At 37.5% G+C, this 26,758-nt stretch overlaps 1 protein-coding gene across 1 annotated transcript in view; it reads right to left on the bottom strand.

Annotated features, from left to right (window-relative positions):
• LOC109398712 (out at first protein) overlaps window positions 1-5,947 on the bottom strand; it is a 354,874-nt gene extending 348,927 nt beyond the window's left edge. Inside the window, exon 1 of the mRNA XM_029867322.2 lies at window positions 5,449-5,947. Within this exon, the coding sequence (XP_029723182.1) occupies window positions 5,449-5,556 (108 nt within the window). The 5' untranslated portion in view covers window positions 5,557-5,947. The remainder of the gene's footprint in view (window positions 1-5,448) is intronic.
• Window positions 5,948-26,758: the final 20,811 nt, after the last annotated feature.

Below are 26,758 nucleotides of genomic sequence, written 5' to 3'. Positions count from 1 at the left end.
TAGATTTCACTATATTGACGACGACTGTTTTGAAGACTTTCGAATAGTTTTGGCGTTTCAGTCTGTTCGTGGTCAAATACAACTAAATGTTACATTTACATTATCTTTTTGAATTTGAAGGTTTTCCGGAACAAAAACAAACGGACAAATTGTAGATAGACAGTGACATTAAGGTATTCCTTAATTGACAATAACTTTTTATAGCAAAAAACAACAAGTGACGGTTAAAAGTTTTAAAATACTACCACTGGACGAAAAAGCAACAATTACATTAGGTATGTGTTAAGTGTAGTCCAATGTGTTAAAACTAATAAAAATGACTATAACAAATTACAGATTCCCTGAGGAAGATCCAATAAGGATCGCAACGTTGGAAGAAGAAAACATTTAGTTGTTTTTGACCCCAAAAAGACTGGAACGCCAAAACTATTCGAAAGACATAGATTTCTTCAGATTTTTTATCCTGGGATTTGTTCAGAAATTTTTCCACGAGTTCGTTAAGAAAGCTCTCCTGAGATTCCCTAAGGAATTTCCCATGTCATTGCTTCCGGGATTCATCATTGGGTTTCTTCACAAATTCTTCCAAGATTCTTCCAGGGATTCACCTAGGAATTCCTTCTGTTATTCTTCCAGGAACAATTTCAAGAATTATTTTACCCTTCGAGTGATCGCGCTATTGTTTTTTTGTATTTGTTATATTTGTGTTGATAAAAACTCGATTTTTGTACTTAACAATAGCATGGTGCAGGCGGTGAAACTCTTCTTGGGATTGCCTCAGGAATCCCCACTGGAATTTTTCAGAAACTCCTCAAGGAATTAATCTAAGACTTCCTTCAGGAACTGTTTAGAGATTCCCCCAGGAATTCCTCTTGGAACTACTTCCAAGATTCCTACAGGGATTTCTTCAGGAGCTGCTACAGGCATTGCTCCAAGAGTTCCTCCACGTACTCTATTTAGGATTACTTCAGAATTTCCTCAGAAATATCGGCAATTTCTTCAGTACACCCTTCAGGGATTTCTTCAGAAACTCCTCTTAGAATTCCCTCCGAAATTGATCCTCAAATTTTTTCACGATTTCTTACTGGGATTCCTCAAAAAACTCCTCAAAGGATTCATCCAGAAATTCCTCCTGGAATTCTACCAGGATTCCTCTGGGAATTCCTACATGAATTCCTCTTAAACATCGTACCGTAAACCGGGGTCTAATTGATCAGCGGGGTGAAATTGATCATTTGGGTACTACAGTGTAATTGCATGGGGGGCCCATATAGCCGAGGCGGTAGACGCACGGTTATTCAGCATGACCATGCTGAGGGCGACGGGTTCGATTCCCGGTCGGTCCAGGATCTTTTCGTAAAGGAAATTTCCTTGACTTCCTTGGGCATAGAGTATCTTCGTGCCTGCCACACGATATGCACATGCAAAATGGTCATTGGCAGAGGATGCTCTCAGTTAAAAACTGTGGAAGTGCTCATAGAACACTAGGCTGAGAAGCCGGCTTTGTCCCAGTGGGGACGTTACGCCAAGAAGAGGAGGAGTGTAATTGCATACCAGGAACTTCTAAGCGTCGCAATGATCTCAGTCTTTTACCTCATCTAGTTCATTGATGTCTAGAGTTGAGTTTAGACTTTTATTTGTTTAGAAAAAAGTTGGTTTTGCCTTATTTTTTGAGGAATTTGCAATGTATTTCTCACTTAGCTGAAATCATTGCTACTAAACAATCGATTGCCACTAGGACATCCCGTAAAGTTTTAGCTTTAACATTTTTGTGGAGCCTTGGTTGGAAAGTTATGAAGCTATTCTGAATATGAATAAGTTAAAAAAAAGTTCTTTTTTGACGAAAATATAATTTATTGTAACAAAAATCACAAAATTCCAAGGAAATTGCCTAGCTTTAGGCGTTGAGAGGAAAATTTCAAATTTTTATTTTGCATTTTAAGTGTCAAATTCACTAGTTGTAAGAGTTTTGACGAGTTATTCGGGCTAAGAAGTGCGAAATTAAGTGGATAAAGTAATTTTTCTTTTTAACCGATGCTTAAGGTGAAACATCAAGAAATCCCGTTGCAATTTTGCATACAAACTTTAGAGGCACAATTCTGACGAACGAAGCATCGAACCAAGCCGCAGTTGATATTCCTGGCTTTGCTCACTTGCAAAAAGAAGCAGCTTTTCCAAATCGAGAGCATTTGTTTACGAATTTCCAAGATTGGTGCTCTTGAAAACGTGAGTAGGGAGCCAAATCGGCCATTGTGGCAGCCATGTTTGTACTCTCTGAAGTTTCTCCTTAATTGTATACTGATCAATTTCGCCCCAAAGTGGCATCTTCAATTTTTTGATTTTCGAAGTAATTTATCTAAAAGTTTAAATTTGTTGACCAAAATTCTGTCACATGGTTTCATGGAGATCCACTGGGTACTGATTTTACAGAAATTCTTTTGGCAATATTTGAATTGTCACTAATGTTATCCGCAAAAGTCGTTTTAAAGTGATCAATTTGACCCCGGATTACGGTACAGGGATTCGTCCAGGAATTCCTCTAGAGATTTCTTCAAGGATTAATACAGGAATTTCTCCAAGAACTCTTTCAGGGATTTCTCCAGGAATTCCCCCTGAAAGTGCTTCAGTCTATCTTCAAGGAAATCCTTCAGGAATTCCTCCATGGACATCTCTAGGGATTCCTCCATGAATTCCCCATGGAATGTATGCAGGGATTGCTCTAGGGATTTCACTATAGAGATTCCTCTAGGAATTCCTACAGGGATTCTAGGGACTTCTCTAAGAATCCCTTCAGGAATATCTCCAGGCATTCCTCCAAAAGTTTCTCCAAGGATTTCTATAGAGATTCCTCCAGGATTTCTTTCAGGGACTTTTCCAGGGATATCTTCTAGAATTCCGCCTGGAAACACCCCAGATTTTTTTCAGAAATTCCTCCAGAAATTGATCCGAAAATTCCTCCAGGAACTCCTTCAGATATTACTACGGCAATTTCTCTAGAAATTTCTTCGGGAAATCTTCCCAGAGTTTATCCTACAAGGACTTCTTCAGGAATCTTCCAGGAAATCCTCCAGAGATTCCTTCAGGATTTTTTTAATTCATTCATTCAGGAATTATACCATGTATTTCTGCAGGCATTGCTCTGAAGTATTTCAACCAGACATTTCTCCAGTGACTCTTCCGGGAATGCCACCAATATTTTTTCCGGGAATTACCCCAGGTATTTCTCCATGAGTACTTTCAGGAATTGATCCTGGAATTTCTTCGGAAATTCCTACAGCAATTCTTCCAGGAAATTGTCTATGGATTCCTTCAGAAATTCATTCATTTTTTTTCAGAAATTCTTCTGGGAATTTTTCTAGGGATTTTTCCTACATTTATTCCAGGCCCAAGTAACATTTTCTAGTCAAATAGATTATAAGTGGTTCTTAGAACCGTCATAAAACCAAAGCAAAAAGTATAAGGTTTTATGACGGTTCTGAAAACCTCTACCAGACTAATTGGTTATCAAAATGCTACTTGGGGGGTTACCTCCAGGATTTTTTTCAGGAATTACTCCTCCAGACATTGCTCTAAGAATTCCTCTAGGAATTTTCCTAGGAATTTATTCAGAAATTTCTTCAGAGATTCTTCTAAGGATTCTTCCGATGATTCCTCCACAAATTTCTCCAAGATTTCATCCTGGAATTGCTTCAGAGTATCCTCTGATAATCCCTCTATGAATTTATCTAGGATTTTTTTCAGATATTTCTCCAGAGATTCCATCCAGAATTCCTCTAGAGATTCCTCCAGGAATTCTTCCAGAGAATTCTTCAAGAATTTCTCTAGGGATTTCCGCAGGAGTTCCACCAGGGATTTGTCCAGAAGATCCTCCAGGCATTCTTCCTGAGGTTACTCCAGAAAATGCTTCAGGGATTTTCCTAAGAATTCCTCCAGGTATTCTTCGAAGTATTTCTCCAGAAATTTCTCCAAGAATTCCTCCAGGAATTTCTCAAGATGTTTCTTCTCCAGGGTTCCTCCCAGATTTCCTCTAGGTAATCCTCCAGGAATTCATTCAGGGATTTATTTAGGAATTTCTCCAGGAATTTCTTTAGGAATTCCTCCACGGATTTATCCAGGAAGTCTGGGAATTCATCAAGGGAATGCTCCAGGGATTCTACCAGGCTGTGTTTAGTCAGCTATGAACGACACATAGTATTGCGATTCGTCCGGATTCGGGCTAGTGACACGTTTTTAAATTGTTCCCTACACACTGTTTGCTGTCACACATATATCATAAAGTTCGACAAGTCCAGCTTCATTGTGAATCCGTTGGTCATTATTTTTCTTTTATGAGATTATACTCGTCCGGGAGCATATCTTGAAAGGCGAAGCCACAATTTACTTGTTTTTTACTCCAGTGATATTGGCTTAGCCTTTGATCCAATAAATAACTCTAACTGGAGCAAGCCCCTACCAAGATGAGTCAGTTTAATTATATTTGTACTTAACTTTACACGATTCTGATCTTTCTGACCAGTGAATAGCTTCATGACTCACATCTATCATTTTTTTTAGCAATGTAAGGATTTCGACCTCACATTTTTACCATACTTTTGTATGTGTGCCATACTCTAGTTATTTTTCAATACTAGAAATTTGACTACTCCTAAGGCGCTGTCCATAAACTACGTAGACTCATTTTTGGCCATCCTAGAACCCCCCCTCCCCCCTCGTAGACTTTTGTTCATACAAAAATTTTAAAATTTGTTTGGAGCGTAGACTTTGGCCAGACCCCCCCTTAGAGTCTACGTAGTTTATGGACAGGCCCTAATCACTCTATAGAAATGTTATGATATCCAATAATCGATTAACTACCCAAAAACACGCAAACCTATCACCATTCGAAACATTTACGAAATTCTAATATTAAAATAATAATTGGTACCATTCTTCTCATAGCACATCATTCCACATGTGCCTACTGCCTAATCATACATCATACGATTGATTGACAATAAATTTATCTCCAGTACGTGACCTGAATATACCACCAAACAAATCTCCCAGCAAATCCTCTAAACGTGCCAAACTCATCATCAACAGCAGTAATTCCTTCTGCAAATAGCACGCATCGCCATGTATGTATCTATCTATTAAATATTTGCATCCCCGGACGGCTTTAACGACCTTCATTCGTCCAATGACTATAAAACCCTAGGCCACCGCAAATGGTCAGTCTAATAAAAACAAATAGCCAAACAATCCCCAACATTGCAGAAGCATAATAACAAAATCCGAACAACCAAAACAATAAACCTGTCAAATTACGACCGTAAAAAGGCACCGACTCTGCGACATAACACCCGTTTGTTGCACGACCATACCTGGAGAAATGTCAGAATGTACGATAAAAACCAACAAAAGCAACGAAAAGAACGAAAGCAAAACATGCAAAAGCGAAGTACCACAGACCTGATTCTGTACATTGATGACCAGCTGAGTTATCCCATGGCTGATTTGCACCAGGAGACAGATAAAACCGATCACTATCTTTCTACTAATACACGACTTGAAATACATTTCGGCTGGATTGACTGACCGCTACACGGCACTAGCACTGTTCACCATTGAGCGGCTCAACTTAGAGATTGAGCTTCACTACACCCTTTCGCCACAATCGGCAAATTTCCTTCCAGACAATTTCAGCTGTTTACACCTCGATCTCAAAACATCACAAAATCACAACTCCATCCAACATCTTCAGCTAGATGTTATCTGGCACCGGCATCCGAAATCACTTCCCACTCAAATCAATCCGAAATCATCCCCCACAACAACACAGCACTGTGATTGAGATTGATGTGTATCTCCCCCCGTCGCCACTAAAGAACACAACCGAAACTTCTTATCGACGAGAAACAACCGCACAACCAAAAAACTTCGACCGTTCGCACCGACGAGTACCGCGGAACTGATTGGATGTGACGAACAGAGATGATGAAGACGTGTGCTTGCGGCGAAAGGAATGTTGCAAGCTGATTTGTTTGTATCGTGGGCAATGTTTTGAGACACGCATGCGTTGTCGGTGCTGCCTCTGGCGGAAAATGGTCGAAGTAGGAACGAATTGGACGAGTCTTCTTTATCTGCTTGTTTTTGGATGATTTTGAAATGTGTGACTGTCTTGCCTGATTTTTGAAATATGCGCTTACTTATTAAGTAAGCTTCACTATAATTTTAGCATAGACCAAGGATCAAATCGTGCTCCGCAGTGCACTTGGAGTACTGCAATGTCTTGCCAATTGCACCACGACAGTTCACTTGAGCTGTGAATATTCTACAAATTTGTTGGAAAATACTTAGCAGACTTGACAAACAACGTGAGTGATAGCAATGTTAGATGCATAGCACCTACTTGATGTAGTAGAAATCTTTCAAGAATACGACGAACCATGGACCATGGCCTAACGAGTTTCAAAAAAAAGATTTTTTTCTAGAGATTATTCCAGAAATAAATTAAAGAACTGCTAGATGAAACCTTCCTTGGATTCCTTAAAAAAAATCTCCATAGAAAATGTTTCACGAACTTCTATCAGAAAGCCTTTCACGAATTATTTTAGAAAGTGTTTTTAAAACACCTTTAGAAATTCCTCCAGAATAACCTTCAAAATTTACTCCGGAGGATCGTTTTACTCTAAGAAAAGTTTCCATGGCTTTCCTAAGAAATTTGTTCATAGACTCTTCCAGAAAACCGTACCAGAACTTTTTTAGTCAATCATCCAGCATTCCATAAATGCTTTCCAAAATCAAATTCTTCAGAAAATCAAAGGTTCAGAATTTCTCCAAGGATTTCTTTGGAAAATGTTGCACATCGAGCAGCAATTCTTCCAAAGTTTGCTTCAGTTTTTTTTAGGAATTCTTCAATCAATTATCCTGGAACTTCGTCATGAGATCCCTCAATATTTTTCCAAGTATTGTTTTATAAAATCTCATTTGGATTCTTTCCAATTTGTCTTCAATCAGATTTTTTTTTTTCAAGAATTCAGTCTTAAAACCTTTTACAATCTTTTTTCTGAAACTCCTTTAGCGGTTTCTGCCGAAATTCTTCAAGAAATTCATCCATAATTTCCTTCAGATATTCCCTTCAAAATTTTTTCAAAGAACTCGAATTCCCAAGTTTTTTTTTTATTTCTGGACCTAGGACTAGGGATTTTTCTATAAATTCTTCTAGGGACTCGTTTATAAAATCCTCCGTTTCTTCAGGAGTTCTCTCAAAGATTTCTCCAGTGGTTTGTTGAGGAAATGCTCCAGAGATTCCTTATGAAATTGTTTCTACAATAAGTACACCACAGAAGTGTCCAGAACTTGCTTTAGGCATTCCAGTGAAAATCCCCGCAGCTCTAGACACACTAGGATTTTCTTCGGGTATTCATCCAGAAAATCTTGAAGGTATTTCTGCAGAGATTGTAGCAATATAACCACAGACAAACAGACGTCTCACTCTACTCACTTCCCATCGTTTCCCTTTTAAACGGATTATTCAAATGTTCGGTAGTTCGCAAACCGCTAGCTCATAGCGCTCGTATCTGTTTTGCTCCTGTTTGACGTATGCTCACTACCGCCATCTACTCAGTAAGTTTGCGAACCACATCGTAATTAACAATGGGCGATTATGTTTTCATGACAATGATTTTTATCGCCTTTCGTTCCATGTGATACGTCTGTTTGTCTGTGATAGACCTTTCAGTGTTTCAAACAGGAACACCTCTTTCTTTGCAGTGAGTTTAACAGGGATTCTACAAGGTTTTTTTTCAGAAATTCCTTCAGGAATTCTTCGAGAAATAACTAGAAAGACATCTTCAAAATTTGATTAATTCTTTCAGAAATTCAGCAAGGGGTTTTTCAAATGTTCTTCCACGGAGTTTTTTTTATTTATTTATTCCTCTTAATTCATGTTACGTAAGATTTACAATATTTTCAATGTTACAATTCGTAGGGATCAGTAGGATGTGCATATTGGAGTTTACCAATTAGTTCAATCATTTATCTATTACCTAATTACAGTGTTCAGTTCAGTTTAGTGCGTGTTAAACGACTACTAAAGTAGATCCCGTATGTAGCTTGAAAAAATTGTTGGAAGATTCATGATTTGATGGCAGGGAATTCAAATTGACTATACCTCTAACAAACAGCGACCGGAGTTGTTCAGAAGCTCCTCCAAAAATTTCTTTGAAAATACCACAGAAATTCATTTGTTTCAGCTTTGCAGTCTTGTTTTTTTTTTTTTGGTATAAAAAAAAACTATTTTATTTTGTACGGCGTAACGACACCGGTTTCGGCGTCTTCTTCAGGGAAAAATACTGGTTGTTCTTTGTCTTAGAGAATGGTAGTTCTGTTACGGTCACTATAAGGTTTTGGTCGGTATACGTCATATGATTAGTCAATATCTGAAAAAAAAATAATTAATCACTCTTGGTTTTGCTTACTCTTTTTTACGGGCAAAAAAAGAAAGATCCCGAAAAAGAATTTCCTTAGAAATCTTTGGGGAATTGTCCAAAAAAAAATTATTCAATATCCTTCTGTGATACATTTGGAGATTTATAGAAGAAATACTTGAAAACTTTCTAGAGGGATAAATAAAGAATATAAAGATAAAAAAAGAATATTTCATGAAATAATTTCTTTAAAATTTACATAAAAATACTAATAAAAATTCCCGAGTTTTTAGAATTTTAGTACTTCCGGATAGTTATATCCTTTATACACGCAAATTGCAAGAATCATCAAGAACGAAGCATCGTAGAAACAAAGTTTTTTTAGAAAATGAAAGCAAATTTTCTCAGGAATCCAAAAAAATATGAAATGGAAAAAGTTTTCCACAAAATGTTTCACTGTTGAGAAAATTCATAAAGAAAAGCCGGAAAAACTATGTCCGAACTTGTGGAAATTTTTTAAAAACATATTTTTTAAAAGGTAATTTCATAAGCTTTAATCGCTGAAATTTTTGGAATACACATAATTTTCGTTCCTGAGTTATGGGAAATTTTATGAAAAATGACCATATAATATAGGCTTACATGGTCATTTTCACATAATTGACCATTACAAAGTAACGAGAAAAAAGTACATTCCAAAAATTTGAGCGATCAAAGCTTATAAAATAACATTCCCATAAATATTTTTTTTTGAAAATTTTCCTCGAGTTCGGACATAGTTTTTCCGGCTTTTCTTTATGAATTTTCTCAACGGTGGCAAATTTAGTGGTAAACTTTTCCAGTTCATATTTTTTTTTTGATTCCTGAGAAAATTTGCTTTCATTTTCATTAAAAAACTTTGTTTCTTCAATGCTTCGTTCTTGAGGGATGATTTTTCAAAGAAAAGGCTTTTATGGCAAATTTGGACATTTTTCAACAAAATTGGCCATAACTCAAAAACGAAAAAAAAGTGCATTCCAAAAATTCAGCGATTAAAGCTTATGAAATAACCTTCTCAATAATATATTTAATTCTCAACTGTGGAAAATTTTGTTGGAAACTTTATCCAGTTCATATTTCTTTTTATTTCTGAGAAAATTTGCTTTAATTTTCTAAAAAAACTTTGTTTCTACGATGCTTCGTTATTGAGTTATGATTTTTCAAAGTAAGTAGTGTCAGGAGAAAACAAAAAATTTCCACCTGAGTTTTCCGTGAAAATAGGCGACCCTGAATTTTCCTCAATTTTTTTTTTGTTCATATATCTATGAGCCCTGCTTGTGGAAAAAGTTTCATAAAAATCTGAGACCTTTCGGCCCAATTTGTACGATAATAAAAAAATGCCCAATACGCACTGGTAGTTCACCATTTTTTTTATTACCGTACTGGTTTTGGTCGAAGAGTCTCAGATTTTCACGAAACTTTTCCACAGGGAGGACTCATGGATATATGAACAAAAAAATTGAGGAAAATTCATTGTTGCCTATTTTCACGGAAAACTCAGGTGGAATTTTTTGTTTTCCCTTGAAACTACTTACTCAACTCAAGAACGAAGCATCGTAGAAATAAAGTTTTTTAATGAAAATGAAAGCAGATTTCCTCAGAAATCCAAAAAAAAATGTACTGAAAAAAGTTTTCCTCAAAATTTTCCGCAGTTGAGAAAATACGTAAAGAAAAGCCGGAAAAAAAACTATGCGAGAACTCGTGTAAAATTTTCAAAAAAATATTTTTGAGAAGGATGTTTCTTTAGGAAATTTTCCATTTGATTAAAATTTGCTCTGAAAATTCCTCTAGGGAAATTGCTTCATGGCTTTTTATCCACTAATACCTTTCAGATATTTTGAAAGAAATTCTTTCAAGAATCCCTTCAGAAGTATCTCCCGAAGCTCTTTCGGGGTTTGTTCCAAGTCATCCTCCAAGAAGCCCTTCAGAAGTATATTGAGATTTTTTTTTCCAAGATTCCATCCAGTACGTTTGTTTGCATTTTTTTTACGGATACTCAAAGTTTTTTTTTCAGAAACCTTTTTCAGAAATTTCTTCTTGGATTGTCTCAGAAACTTTTCTAGGATTTTTTTCATAAATTTTTCCAAAAGTTTCTAATAAAATTCTTTTAGATATTATTCTGGAGCCACCTGAAGGAGTTCCTCCAGGTTTTTCCCGAGGGACTCCTCCAGTCCCGAGCAGAAGGGAATAACAACAGCATAAGGACCTGTGTTATTTGGGTAAAATAATTGAATTTTTTTTTTCCTCCCCTGTTGGGGAAATTAAGCCATTGCGTCCAATAGGCTGAACTTTTGTGGCATTGAATAATAGAATCGATTATTTTTAAGTTATTAACATAACAGATTATGTTATAAACTTGTCTGTCATAAGCGGCAAAATAACAAATATCATAACAAAAAAATGTTTTTGGAAAACCATTTTAATAACTTGTTTTGTTAGTTTCAATAACAACTTAATAACAGTGCATTTGGAAAATATTGCAACAACAAATTTTAATATTAATTTGTTATTGATAATAACACTTGTTTACAGCATTTTTGAACTCAGTAAGCTGATGATCATTTTTGGTGTAGAATCATGCACTGAGTTCGAAAACGCGAAGGAAAAAAATTACAGTAGAGCGGAAATTTTTTCGACTTTCCATACAAGGTTGATGATTTGAAATCGATTTTTGTTCTATTTTTAAGCAAAGTCGCTCACTTCACACATCTCATTCTCCGTAATCAATGCTCCGATTGAGCTGAAACTTTTACTATAACTCGCCTACATATTATATGTCAAATAAACATCGAGAAAGATTTTTAAGTTGATTTTTTCTTATTGAAAAAAAATACATTTCTTCAAAAAATTTTGGGAATTTTGCTAAAATTTAAGAAGATCGTCCCTAAAACTCGCCAATATCTTGAATTTCATCAATCTGACGCAAAACCTGTATTAAGATGATCGAATGGTATTGTTTTCAGCTTTTAATTTATGGAAAAAGATTTAACATTGGTTGAACGAAACGCAATATATTCGAAGTTTAGTAACCCAAGCAACACACATGTTATAATAGAGTTACGACAGCGCAAGTTTTGGTTGTATAGAAGTTTATTTTACGTAATTCTAACATTGTGTTGAAATAACGTAAAATAAACTTTTATACAACCAAAACTTGCGCTGTCGTAACTTTTATATACCTTGTGTGTTACTTGGGAAATTACATATTTTGAAAAGTTCCAAAACTCGATATTGAGCTTAAACTCAAAAATTATTCTACCGTCAAGGCACCATTCACCGTGGGGGCTCCATTCACCGTGTGCGTTCGAATATTTTTTCATTATTTCCATATTATGATTGAATGATATGACAATTTCCCTTCAATTTCACCAATACAACATTGTATTGGTGAAAATGAATGGAAATTGTCATATCATTCAATGAAAACATATTCGAAGGCACAGGGTGAATGGAGCCCCCACGGTGAATGGCGCCTTGACGGTACTCTAAATTTTTTGAAGGTCGGTTTCGAAATCATCACTAAATTGTGCTTCAAAAATTTTGGTCGTTGACAGAAGTTCACGACTTTCGTTTTATTTTGTAAACTTGTGTAATCAGAAAACAAAAATTGTTATTATATCAAAATCGTAACTAAGTAAATTATGATACTTATTATATAAAATTATTCACTTTGTCTCACGAACCCACAAATAACATGAGTAATAATACTAATAACATTAGTAACAATACTGTAAATGACCGAAAAATACTACTTCCAGAAAATTCTCCGAGATTTCTTCCACGAAATCATTCGCAGATTTTCAAAGACTTCTCTAGAAATTCCTTCAGAATTATGAACAGAATCCCTTCAAGGATTTTTTCAGAATTTGTCATGATTATTAGTCCCGAATTTCATCTTGACATTTGTCTGAAAATTTCTTTGAGAATTCCACCAGGAGTTTTTCCGAAGAATTGTCCTGGAGTTTTTCAAAAGATTTTGCCAAGAATTCTAATAATTGCTCAGAAGTATTACTTCGGAATTTCTAAGAAAATTGCGCCAGCAGTTCTTTTGAAGACTTCTCAAGGGTATCGAAGGGTTCCTCCAGAACTTCCAAATGTTTTCCCAAATATTATTTAAGGCATTTTCAGAGGATTCGTTCGGAAATTTCCTTTCTAACTGAATACAAAAGTGGAACAAAACAAAAGGACAGATCATTATTTTCGAATTGTCGCTTTGATTTCAATACTTGTCACTGTTGTGCTATTGTTGATAAGTTGATCAATAGTACAACAATAACAAAACTTGTACTTTAATAAAACATGTTATTGAAATGTAATTGAGTGAATGTATATCAACAGCTTGATTATAACTAAATGAGATTGTCCAACAAAATTTGTTATGGAAAAGCTATGCCTTGATAATTAAATGATAACAAAACAACATTTAAAAACAGGTTATGTGATTTCGTAGTTATTAATTTGATATTCTCCTCTGCTCGGGGTTACTCATCCAACGATTCTGAAATTGCTTCAATATAATTTGTTCAGGCTTCTCGTCAGGAAATTTTAAAACATTCCTTTAGGTTACATTTGAAGAATTATTTCAATATTCGTTTTTTTTTGTTATTTCATAAAACACTACTGTAAAAATCTATGGAGAAATACCTGAAAGAACTCCAGGGAGTATCTCTTAAGGAATCCCAAGTGATATTTCTGCAGGAACCGCAGGAAGAATTTCAAAAAGAAATCTTCGAGACGTTTCTTCAGTAACCTCTGACGAAATTTTCAAGAGATTCTTGGAGGAACCCTTGAAAGAATTCCCAAAGTAATTTCTGCAAATTCTTTAAAAATTCTGGTTATACAAAAAAAAACATCCATGAAAAAAGTTCTGAAGTAATTTCTTGCTGACATTCATGAAGAATTTCTTGAACCACTGAAGGAGTCCTTAGTGACATTTTTCGTGGAATTCCTGGGTAAACTGTGGATGGAATCCATGGATGGCTTTCTGTAATAACCCTTGGAGGAATTTTGAATAAAAAGTCTTTCTCATTCCTGTAGAAATCCATGGAGATATTTTGTAATGAATGCTCGGAGGAAATGTGAAAGAATCCCTAGAAATTCCTAAAAGAATTCAAGAAAGAGTTGCTAAATAAATTTCTGGAAACACTTCCTCAAAAACTCTTAGTGGAATATCTACATGAATTTATTAAATGATAAATATTTTGAAAATGTCCTAGAGAAATCTCTCACCAAAATTCATGGAGAATTTTCTGTAAGAATTTCCGGAGAAATTCGTGAACGTATTTGTAGAAGAATCAATGAAAGAATATGTGGAGAAATTCTGAAACTTACGTACTTAGATAAATAACATAAGAAATTTCCACAGGAATTTATGTAAAACTTCCTTGGAATTGTATCTGAACAATTTTCTGAATTTCTTAAAAAAAAATCCGAGAGGAACCCTTCACTCCAGGAGGAATTTCTAGTGAAATACATGGAGGAATACCCGGACAAGCTGATGAAGGAATCTTTTAATTATTTTCTATATAAATCTCTGGAAGAATATTTGCTGGAATCACAAAACTAAATGTAGGGCCCATATAGCCGAGGCGGTAAACGCACGGGTATTCAGCATGACCATGCTGAGGGTGACGGGTTCGATTCCCGGTCGGTCCAGGATCTTTTCGTAAAGGAAATTTCCTTGACTTCCTTGGGCATAGAGTATCTTCGTGCCTGCTACACGATATACACATGCAAAATGGTCATTGGCAGAGGATGCTCTCAGTTAAAAACTGTGGAAGTGCTCATAGAGAACACTAAGCTGAGAAGCAGGCTTTGTCCCAGTGAGGACGTTACGCCAAGAAGAGAAGAGGAGGACAAAACTAAATGATGGAAGAACTGCTGGAGAATTTCCTAAAGACATTCCATAAAGAAATTTATTGAAGAAGCCCTGAAAGTTTTTTCGAAGAAATCGATGGAAAAATTCTTCAAAAAAAAAAAAACTCCGGATTACTTTGAAAATGGAATTGCTGGCATTATTTATGAACGAATTTGAGAACGTTTATGAATTAGTGGGGATTCAAAAAAATGTTATAATCCATAAATAAAGTTCAGAGGATGTCCATTACAAAAGGTGTGACATGAGGGGATGAAGTTGAAAAAGGACATCTTTTGCTCTATAGGAATTCTTTGGAAAATTTATGGTAAAACTTAAGGCATCCCAAAAAATATTTCTGTAGGGATTTTTTTGTTTTGAAGAAATCCCTGGATGAATTTCTTGAAGAATTCTAAACTCTCAATTTTCTAAAAATAAATCGCTGTTAAAATGTCTGGAATACGTGGGTGGTTTCCTGAAACAATCTATGAAGGAATTTCTTTAACATTGAAGGTTTTCTAGAAGAATTCTTCGTAAAATTTCTGGAGGTTTCCTCTATTTTTGTAGGAATTTCGGAAGAATATTGGAATATACTTCTCCAAGAATTTCATTCGTAAGTTGCCATAAAAATCTTCCAATGAGATATGCCAGAAAAAAGTACAAACGGTTAAAAAATTGGCACTTTTATTGCTATCAGGTTTAAACAGGTGATTCGCGAAGTGTTGACGAAAAAAAAAATCTTTGTCGTTTTCCCATCGGCGTGGAAAATTTTGTTCGGCGGCGTGAAAAAATATGAACAGCGGCGCGCCGTGTCAATTTGACTGGCGGCGGTGACGTGGAAAAATCGTTGGCGACGGCGGCGCATCGTTGCGGAACACACGTCTACGTCTACGGTCATTTTTCACAAAATTGGCCAAACTCAGGAAAGAAAAAAACAGCATTCAAAAAATTTCAGCAATCAAAGCTTATAACAATACCCGCTTCAAAATACACAGCGTAACAAAAATTTACTGTCTCAAGAGCAAACTTATGTGTCTCCGAAGGATTTTGGGCCGCTGAATCCGAATCCGGGCTCAGATTTGCTCTAACACGTCACAATTTTGAGCTATACCTCAATTTATAGGGCAAAATATGCGATTTTGGGCTTTTTTGGCAGCAAGTCATTAAGCAAGGAAATATTTTTTTTAAGCAATCAAAAGGTTAATTGGTCAGTTAACATCTAAATTAACGACTCATGCAAAATATTTCGTTTTACCTAATCAAATTTGATAGTTTTAAGCGATTTATGTTAGGTACGATATTTCCCATACAAGTCACCCTCCAAAAGTTGCATGCAAGTTTTCATACTAACATAAAATGCTAAAATCTATGAAATTTGATTAAGTAAAACGAAATATTTTGCATGAGTCGTTAATTTAGATGTTAATTGACCAATTAACCTTTTGATTGCTTAAAAAATATATTTCCTAGCTTAATGGCTTGCTGTCAAAAAAGCCCAAAATCGCATATTTTGCTCTATAAATTGAGGTATAGCTCAAAATTGTGACGTGTTAGAGCAAATCTGAGCCCGGATTCGGATTCAGCGGCCCAAAATCCTTCGGAGACACATAAGTTTGCTCTTGAGACAAAAAAATGTTGCGCTGTGATATTTTTTGAAAATTTTCCACGAGTTCAGGTAAAGTTTTTTTCCGGTTTTTCTTTATGAATCTTCTCAAAAGTGGAAAATTTTGTGGAAAACTTTTGCCACTTCCCATTCTGAGAAAATTTGCATCCATTTGCTTAAAAAAACTTTGTCTCTACGATGCTTCGTTTTTGAGTTATTATTTATCAAAGAAAAGGCTTATATGGGTCTCCAGTTAGGCTAGTGGATAAAGCTATGGATCGCCAATCCGAAGACGGCGGGTTCGACTTCCGTTCCGGTTGGGAAAATTTTCTCGACTCCCTGGGCATAGAGTATCATTGTACTTACCTCACATTTTTTTTTGTGTTAACGAGATTTTTAGCCCTAGGCTAGTTCATCTCGGGACCCACGCTTTGCTTCCCTTCCGAAGGAAGAACTCGCATTTTTGCGAGTTTGTCGGGAGTGGGATTCGATCCCAGGTCCTCAGCGTGATGGTCAAGTGTTCTAACCATCACACCAGATCCGCTCCAACCTCACAATAGACAAATTCATGCAATGGCAGGCAAAGAAAGCCCTTCAATTAATAACTGTGGAAGTGCTCAAAGAACACTAAGTTGAAGCGAGGCAGACCAAGTCCCAGTGCGGACGTAGAGCCATAAAGAAGAAGAAGCTTATATGGCACATTTGGACATTTTTCAACAATATTGGCCATAACTCAAAAACAAAAAAAAAGCCTTTCAAAAATTCCAGCGATTTAAGCTTATAAAATAACCTCCTCAAAAATTTTTTTTTAATATTTTACGATTTTGGGCATAGTTTCTCCGGCTTTTCTTTGTGAATTTTCTCAACTGTAGGAATTTTGGATATATGCGTACATGGCCCTTTTTTTCACAAAATTGGCTAAACTCAAACTTAAAAAAAAAATGCTTTCATTAAAAAAAAACCCTAGTTATTCCACCTAGCGGTACTGGCGCCTTTCTCGTGCCTTCGAAAACCCATTTCAACAAAACTCAAGCGACATGTTGATGAATACAGTTTCTTACCGATTTTGGCAACACTTGGTGAATTTTATGTTGCCAAAATGGGGTGTTGCTAAAATCGGTAAAAAAAAATGTGATTTTACAGCTTTTAGGCGTTATTTTGACTTATATTATCAATATGGACTATTCACAAGTTACAAAACGCTCCGTTTGGGTAACGTTCATAAATTACGTCCTGATTTAAAAAAACTGTCATTTTTGAAAACTGAAATGAATTTATAATTTATATTTTTTAATAGAGGTAAAGGTAAAACTTGAATTTTGAGCTGCCATCTTGGATATACTGGTCGTAATTTTTGGAGTCCAGACATCTTTCCCCTAACAAATATACCCATATTGGATGATTTTAGAGCCGAAAACTCCATGAAAAAGCCGCCATCTTGAATTTGGAGCAGCCATTTTGGATTTTAGACTGGCATCTCTGATATTTTGGTCGTCATTTTTGGACTCCGGACATCTTCCCCATACCATATATATTAGAGTGGGTCATCGTTTATATGGAAAAATGAAAAATTCCATGGTATCCCATCAGATCAAAGCTTTTTGATCCCATTTTAGGACTCAAATAAGTGGGCAAAATTTGGGCAGGATCGGTTATGTCTACGTTTTGCGCATCGCGTTTGAAGTTTGTATGGGATTTTACATGGGAAAACACACTTTTTTCATTTCTCTCATAACAAGCTCGAATTTTTCTAAAACCATGTAACCGATAATGTCAAAACATAGCCTAGGGTGTCCTGAAAAACTTTGTCCAAGACCGCGAAGTGATCTGATGCTTATGAAAAAAGTTGTAGCGTCGGCATTGCTTGGTGAAACAGCATGATTTTGTTGCTATTGTTATTCCTTTACATGTTAAAACATAAACACATGCATGCGGTTCGTTGGATATAACTATTATCACAAGTATCGGATCGCTTTTCGGTCTTCAACAAAAATTTTCAGCACATCCTTGGCTATCATTTTACAGTAGCGGTTAAAAAGTTTCAGACAAACTTTTTCAACTTATGACAAAAATGCAAAAAAGTATGTTTTCCCATACAAAATCCCATACAAATTTCAATTGCAATGCGCAAAATGTAGACGCAACCGATCGTGCCCAAATTTTCCACAGATACTCAGGACCCGAAACGGAACCAAAAAAGCTTTGATCTGAGAAAACGGTTCCGATGACCCACACTAATATATATCCTACCCATATTGCATGGTTTTAGGGCCTGAAACTTCATTGAAGAGCAGCCATCTTGAATTGTGAACTGCCATCGTGGATTTAAAACCGCCATCTTGGATTTTAGACCACCATCTTGGATATTCTGGTCGCCATGTTTGGACTCCGGACATCATCCCCATACCAAACATACCCAGGTTGCATGGTTTTGAGGCCTCAATCACCATTAAACAACCACCATTTTGAATGTTGAGCGACCATCTTAGATTCTAGATTGCCATCTTGGATATTCTGACCGACATTTTTGAACACCGGACACCTTCCCCACACCAAGTATACCCATATTGCTTGGTTTTAGAATCATAAACTCCATTATACAACCGCTATCTTGAATTTGGAGCTGCCATCTTGGATTTAAGACTGCCGTCTTGGATATTCTAACCACTATTTTTGGACTCCGGAAATCTTCCCCATACCAAATATACCCATACTGCATAGTTTAGGGCCTAAAACTCCATTAAACGCCGCCATCTTGAATTTTGAGCCGGTATCTCTGATTTTGGACCGCCATCTTGGATATTCTGGTCGTCACGTTTGAACTCCGGACATCTTCCGCATACCAAATATACCCATACTGCAGATCTTCTTCTTCTTCTTCTTTATGGCTCTACGTCCCCACTGGGACTTGGCCTGCCTCGCTTCAACTTAGTGTTTTTTGAGCGCTTCCACAGTTATTAATTGAAGGGCTTTCTTTGCCTGCCATTGCATGAATTTGTATATTGTGAGGCAAGTACAATGATACACTATGCCCAGGGAGTCGAGAAAATTTTCCCGACCGGAACGGGAATCGAACCCGCCGTCTCCGGATTGGCGATCCATAGCCTTAACCACTAGGCTAACTGGAGACTGCAGATCTTCTCCATACCAAATATACCCATATTGCATGGTTTGGGGCTTAAAACTCCATGCTACGGCCGCCATCTTGAATTTTGAGACGCCATCTTGGATATTTAACCGCCATCTTGGATATTCTGGTGGCCATTTTTGAGTTCCGGGCATCTTCTTCATACCAAATATACCTATATTGCAGGGTTTTAGGACCAATATTTTCAACCGCCATCTTGGATATTCTGGTCACCATCTTGATTCTTGGGTCGATATTGGGGATTTTCTGGTCTCCAGTATTAATTCTCGCACAAAATTCGTCAACCATGCTAAGGGTTACAAAAATCGGCGCAGCTTGATGTGTCGCATGATGGGGCTTGGTTCAGTTTTATGACCAGTTCCACCGGAGCTGGTCCGGATCACTAAAATGGCCATATCTCCGGAACGCCTTGACCGATCCTAACCATTTTCAATAGCAAACAATGCGGTAAAATTGCGGTTCAATTCGTGCTAAAATCCGTAAAATCGGTCAATGGGAAGTGCCTTAATAGTGAGTGACCTTTTTTTGTACACAGACATACATACACACATACAGACATCATCTCAATTCGTCGAACTGAGTTGATTGGTATATGTGACTTGACCCTCCGAGCCTTCTATCGAAAATTCGTTTTTTGAGTGAACATATAGCCTTTCAGTACACTTTGGTGTACGAGAAAGGCAAAAATGTTCCTACGTAGCATCGTTCTTGAGTTATGATTTCTCAAAGTAAGTAGTGTCAAGGGAAAAAAAAAATTTCCACCTAAGATTTTCGGGAAAACAGGCGACCCTGTTTTTTTCTCAATTTTTTGTTGTTCAGCTCTGCCTGTGGAAAAAGTTTCATGAAAATCTGAGACCCTTTGGCCCAATTTGTACGATAATAAAAAAAAACATCCCCACCAATCAAATGTTAGTCGCATGCTGAAAAAGCTTGAAACCCCTGACCGAGACATTTGAAAGTGGACGCCGATTGGCTCGAAAAAATAACCTGTTTTTGTTTGGGGTTGATCCTAAATTTTTAATATCACGAATATTATTATTCAGAAACTGAACCAAAATCTCTCTAGAATCCGATCAGAAACTGATAACTATTACGCATCATATCAGTTTTGTTTTTGCCTTTCTCGTACACCAAGGTGTACCGAAAGGCTATATGTTCACTCCAAAAATAAAATTTTGATAGAACCCCCGGAGGGCCAAGTCCTATATACCAATCGACTCAGCTCGACGAGTTGAGATGATGTCTGTGTGTATGTATGTGTGTGTGTATGTATGTGTGTGCGTGTGTATGTGTGTATGTGTACAAAAAGGTCACCTCACTTTTGGATAGTAAATATCATCCGATTTCAACGCTTTTATTTTCAATCGACGCGGAATATTGTTCCATTGTTTCCTATTGAAAATGGTTTGAATCGGTCCAGCCGTTCCGAAGTTATGGCCATTTAGGTGTTCCGGACCGGTACCCCAGGAAGGGGCCAGATATGAAATTGCAACAAACCCATGCATGCGACCCATCTAACCACGGCATTTTCGATTATCTGACGAACGGTAAGCAGGAAAATAGTCGCAGATTATATCTGAACCGGTAGTGTTCCGGAACCGGTTCTGGGTGTCCCGCCGGAAGTGGCCATATATAAAAGTGAACCAAACCCATGCATGCGACACATCAAATTGCAGCTTTTTGTATAACCTGATGAACGGTAGACAGGAAAATAGTCTCGGACCATATCTAAACCAATAGCATACCGGAACCGGTTGCGGGTGTCCCACTGTAAATGGCCAAATGTAAAAGTGAAACAAACCCATGCATACGACACATCAAATCACCGCTTTTTATGTAACCTGATGAATGGTTAACAGGAATATAGTCTCAGACCATATCTGATCCGGTAGTGTACCGGAACCGGTTCCGGGTATCCCGCCGGAAGTGACCAAATATGAAAGTGAACCAAACCCATGCATGCGACACATATAATCGCAGCTTTTCTATAACCTGATGAACGATAAATAGGAAAATAGTCACAGACTATATCTGTACCGGTAGTGTTGCAGAACCGGTTCCGGGTGTCTCATCGGAAGTGGCCAAATATAAAAGTGAAACAAACCCATGCATGCGACACATCAAATCACCGCTTTTTTTGTAACCTGATGAATGGAAAACAGGAAAATAGTCGCAGACCATATCTGATCCGGTAGAGTTCCGGAACTGGTTCCGGGTATCCCGCCGGAATTGGCCAAATATAAAAGTGAACCAAACCCATGCATGCGACACATCAAATCGCTGCTTTTTCTATAACCTGAGGAACGGTAAGCAGGCAAATAGTCTCAGATCATGTCTGAACCAGTAGCATCCCGGAACCGGTTCCTGGTGTCCCGCCGGACATGCGACACATCAAATCATGGCCTTTTCGATAACTTGTACGATCAGTAAGAAAATAAGCTATGCCCACATTAGAAACTACTGATAGTGTTCCGGAATCGATTTGAGGTATCTCGCTGAAAGTAGCCGAATGTAAAAGAGAACCAAAAAAATATTCGCGACACTTCAAATGGCTTTTAAGGTATCCTGATGAACGGTTACCAACAAAAAATATCTCAGATCATGCTTGGGAAAACTAGTAGTGTCCCGGAATCGGTTCCCGGTGTCCCTCTGGATGTGGTCAAATGTAGAAGGGAACCCAACTCCATGCATGCGCTTCATCAAACCGCGTTTTTTTTCGATAAGCTGATGAAAGGTTTTCAAGAAAACCAGCTCAGATTACGTTAGAGACCACCGATAGCATTCCACAATCGGTTTCAGGTGTCCCGCCGGAATTGGTCAAATGTAAAAATGAGCCATGTAAATTTTTCGGAACCGGTTAAGGGCGTCCCACTGGAAGTGGACATACATAAAAGTGAATCAAACCCATGCTTGCGGTACATCAAATCGCTTTTTTGTCAGTAACCTGATGCATGGATGATAAGAAAATAGGCACAGTCCACAGAAGTTACTACCGGTAGTGTTTTTAGTTCCGGGTAACCTGATTAACAGTTTTCATAAACTCAGATCACATTTGAATATACCGGTAGTGTTACGGAATCATTTCCGGGGGTCTCGTAAGCAATACAAAATATACTCAGATTACATAAGAGGCTACCGGTGGTGTAGCAGAAGCAGCGTTGGGTGCTTTAGCGAAATTACGAATGTGAACTAAATGAATGCCAGCGATAGATATGTGTAAGAGAACCAAAAACCTAAAAAAAACTAAAGCGATCTCAGCAAATCACACCTTTTTTAGATTCCTGAGACGTAAATTTACAGTAGGATGGATCAACGTTGTATGGAAAAAATAAAATTTAAGCGCATCAGCCCGGAACATTCTTTTAAATCTTTATTTGCGTCTAAAATGTCTACGCAAAATTTTGATGCGGCTGGAGGGCGAGCTCTGTAATGTGGTTGATATTTGAATGTGATATAGCATTGGCAATTCAAATTACTACATTACAAATTCTACATGAATTTTGCAACCAATGATAATAAAATATAGCATAAAATGTGCAGATAAAACTTTGTCAAAGTGTTCTGTGGAAAAAGTTTAATCCTGGCTAGTAATTGTCATCTTGGTATGAATCAGCCTCCAGTGAAGGTGGTCAAGCAGTCAACTGAAAGGACTGATACTTTCAGCTCTGTCCATATGTTGAATATAACGTCGGAATAAGTGCCCCAATTCGATGATGACCTTGATAAAATTCTTGATTTTCTAAATAAAGTATTCTCATAATTCAGAAATTCGTAGGTGGTACAGTCCCAGATCGCTGTTATGAGCATTTCCCCCTTCTCGTCCATTACCAAAACACAGAGATTTGGGGCTGATCACTGACTCTAAGGCAAGATTGATTGCGTCGACGGAAAGATCATGAGTACATATTTGACGAGAAAGGCACTATCACTACTAGGTGGATAAATCTGGGTTTTTCTACTTTAATAAAGTACTTATGTAATAGTCAGACCTCATTATTTGCTCGAGAGCCGGCGTCATTTCACGGAAAACTTCATATTGATGAACCGTATCGAACTTTTCTCATATCATAACGTATTGAGCCGAAGCTACCCGGCGTAAATTTCTAAAAAATCCAATTTACAAGGGCAGGTCTTTGATCGAAAAGTTTGTGATAAATGACTATCGACTTGTTCGTTCCATCCTTCTTTATTCATATTATCCAAGCTCTTCCCAGCGAGCTACTGAACGTAAATCAAAACTTTCATCGCCCCACCTCCTGTACCAGGTGTTTTCCACCGCTACCAATCCATCCACCATCCTGCTATATACCTACATAATATGCATGCAATTTTTTCCGGTTGACATGGAAAACAGCGTTCACGTTCTTGTTTCCCTCAACCACATTCCGGCTCGCCAATTATGACACCCGCGCTGTTGTCTTCAGACGAAAAGAACAACAATCCATTGTATCGCACACTTTTGGTGGTCCTCTTCATAGCGATCACATAGCAGGAGCTGGGTGTTCAACTCTCCAACATGATTTATAATCTCGATGACAAGAAAAACACCACTATAAGCTCGGGTATGTTCCGGGATGAAGATTTCCTGACCGTGTTGGACGAATGTTGCCACCATCATCGTAAAGCAGAAGCTGTTCTGCTATTCAAATAGTTCGAAGCTTCCATCAGGAAACTTCGAGCTGGTCAACATGGAGCTTAGCACATGCAAACCGGCTTAACTAAGTGGATACTAATGTTGTTCAAAATAACATGTTTTTCTGACTAGTTACAGTATTTGTTCGGCCATGACCTAAACTACAGTGAATACTGGTACACGGAGCTAAACAGGAAAACTGAAAGATTAGGGAACTTCCGCAGCCACACTGCACTGACCCCATGCTGTGTAAGCAGTCCAGTGACAATGCTGTAAGGTTTTTTGAAAGGATTGAATCTGGTCCAGGGCAGTGTTTCTCACTCCAAGTTAAATAAACGTAAAGTCTAACTGGCTAGAAAAGAAATTTGAGAACCACTGTATGCGATGCAATGATGCAGATGGGTGCGTTTCTGGTTTCATCCCCAAACGTGTGGATACCGTACCGATGTTTGCTTATCCTAAGCATCTACTTGATGGTGGTGCAATGAATTCTTCTTCTGCACCAGCACGTTCTCCATCATGTCATCTGCAGCAGCAGCAGCAGCAGCAGCAGCAGCTTGTGCATCGGAGATGGGAGATGGTTCGGACGATTAGTATGTCAGAGGACATTTTCGGTGAGTGAGTATGATAAATGTTTGCCGACCAGTCAGTGGCTGTTGTAGTTGTCCTCGTCGGTCGTCTTCGGTCAAGTTGGTACCCGGACTTAGGTGTTGAGTTTCCTCGATATGTGGGTCTTGAAGGGCTGGGAAATCTTGATGGATGGCAAATACCACAACTAGGTCGCCATATGTCAATAAACGTCTAGGTTGGGTAGCTGAAGCCGGTTTATTAGATCAATGGCATTCTTTGACAAGAGCATGGTCTCAATTCTTAGCTGAGCATAGGCTGACTGTAGGGGAACATAGCCCAAAATTATGTGCCAGATTGCAGACGTGGGGTAAAATAACCCAGTGTAAGTTTTAGTAGAACATATTGTACATACCGGGCAGACTTCGCTAGTAATAACTTCACAAGCGTCATCAAATTCTTCTCGGAACAAAATAACCCCGGCATCACACTAAATTTTAAAATTGTCGCATTTACAGGGGGTGGCCAAAATGTTTGGGATAGGCAACTTTTTTTCTCCCACAAAAAAAATCAACATGCTGTAACTTTTCTTAGAGTGCATCAAAAAATCTCAAATTTTGACTGTTTGTCAACCTGTTATATGTGCATCATTGGTACAAATTTGGGCTCGATTGAATAGTTTTTCACGAAGTTAGAACCGTTCGGGTAGATCACTATTTTTTAGACTACTCATTTTTGAGCTGTCATATCTAGGAAACCAGTGAACCGAATTGAATGAATTTTTTAACGTTTATCAAAAATATATTGATACTTATTACAACATTATAAAATGTAATATTTTTTCACGGCGAATTAAGTTATACCGGGTTGAAATTTTTACCGATATAGAGGAAGATTAGTCAAATTTACAATACCACACAAAAATTACTAAATGTGTTCTTCCTTTAAGCTAAATTGGCTCTTATATATCTAATTAGAGATAACTTGAGAACAGAAGTGAAAAATCTTTTGACATCAACACTAAAACTTATTGACATTGACGTAAAAAAATTACAATTTTTCGAGAGAAAAAAAGTTGCCTATCCCTAAAATTTTGGCCATCCCCTGTATATCTCAGGGATATAATAACAAACAAAAACCCAGATTTATCCACCTAGTAGTGATAGTGCCTTTCTCGTCAAATATGTACTCATGATCTTTCCGTCGACGCAATCAATCTTGCCTTAGAGTCAGTGATCAGCCCCAAATCTCTGTGTTTTGGTAATGGACGAGAAGGGGGAAATGCTCATAACAGCGATCTGGGACTGTACCACCTACGAATTTCTGAATTATGAGAATACTTTATTTAGAAAATCAAGAATTTTATCAAGGTCATCATCGAATTGGGGCACTTATTCCGACGTTATATTCAACATATGGACAGAGCTGAAAGTATCAGTCCTTTCAGTTGACTGCTTGACCACCTTCACTGGAGGCTGATTCATACCAAGATGACAATTACTAGCCAGGATTAAACTTTTTCCACAGAACACTTTGACAAAGTTTTATCTGCACATTTTATGCTATATTTTATTATCATTGGTTGCAAAATTCATGTAGAATTTGTAATGTAGTAATTTGAATTGCCAATGCTATATCACATTCAAATATCAACCACATTACAGAGCTCGCCCTCCAGCCGCATCAAAATTTTGCGTAGACATTTTAGACGCAAATAAAAATTTAAAAGAATGTTCCGGGCTGATGCGCTTAAATTTTATTTTTTCCATACAACGTTGATCCATCCTACTGTAAATTTACGTCTCAGGAATCTAAAAAGGTGTGATTTGCTGAGATCGCTTTAGTTTTTTTTAGGTTTTTGGTTCTCTTACACATATCTATCGCTGGCATTCATTTAGTTCACATTCGTAATTTCGCTAAAGCACCCAACGCTGCTTCTGCTACACCACCGGTAGCCTCTTATGTAATCTGAGTATATTTTGTATTGCTTACGAGACCCCCGGAAATGATTCCGTAACACTACCGGTATATTCAAATGTGATCTGAGTTTATGAAAACTGTTAATCAGGTTACCCGGAACTAAAAACACTACCGGTAGTAACTTCTGTGGACTGTGCCTATTTTCTTATCATCCATGCATCAGGTTACTGACAAAAAAGCGATTTGATGTACCGCAAGCATGGGTTTGATTCACTTTTATGTATGTCCACTTCCAGTGGGACGCCCTTAACCGGTTCCGAAAAATTTACATGGCTCATTTTTACATTTGACCAATTCCGGCGGGACACCTGAAACCGATTGTGGAATGCTATCGGTGGTCTCTAACGTAATCTGAGCTGGTTTTCTTGAAAACCTTTCATCAGCTTATCGAAAAAAAACGCGGTTTGATGAAGCGCATGCATGGAGTTGGGTTCCCTTCTACATTTGACCACATCCAGAGGGACACCGGGAACCGATTCCGGGACACTACTAGTTTTCCCAAGCATGATCTGAGATATTTTTTGTT

Source organism: Aedes albopictus, chromosome 2, assembly GCF_035046485.1.
Source record: "Aedes albopictus strain Foshan chromosome 2, AalbF5, whole genome shotgun sequence".
NCBI lineage: Eukaryota > Metazoa > Arthropoda > Insecta > Diptera > Culicidae > Aedes > Aedes albopictus.
The sequence above is the reverse complement of the archived record's forward strand: the minus strand, read 5'-3'. Positions and strand labels throughout refer to the sequence as shown.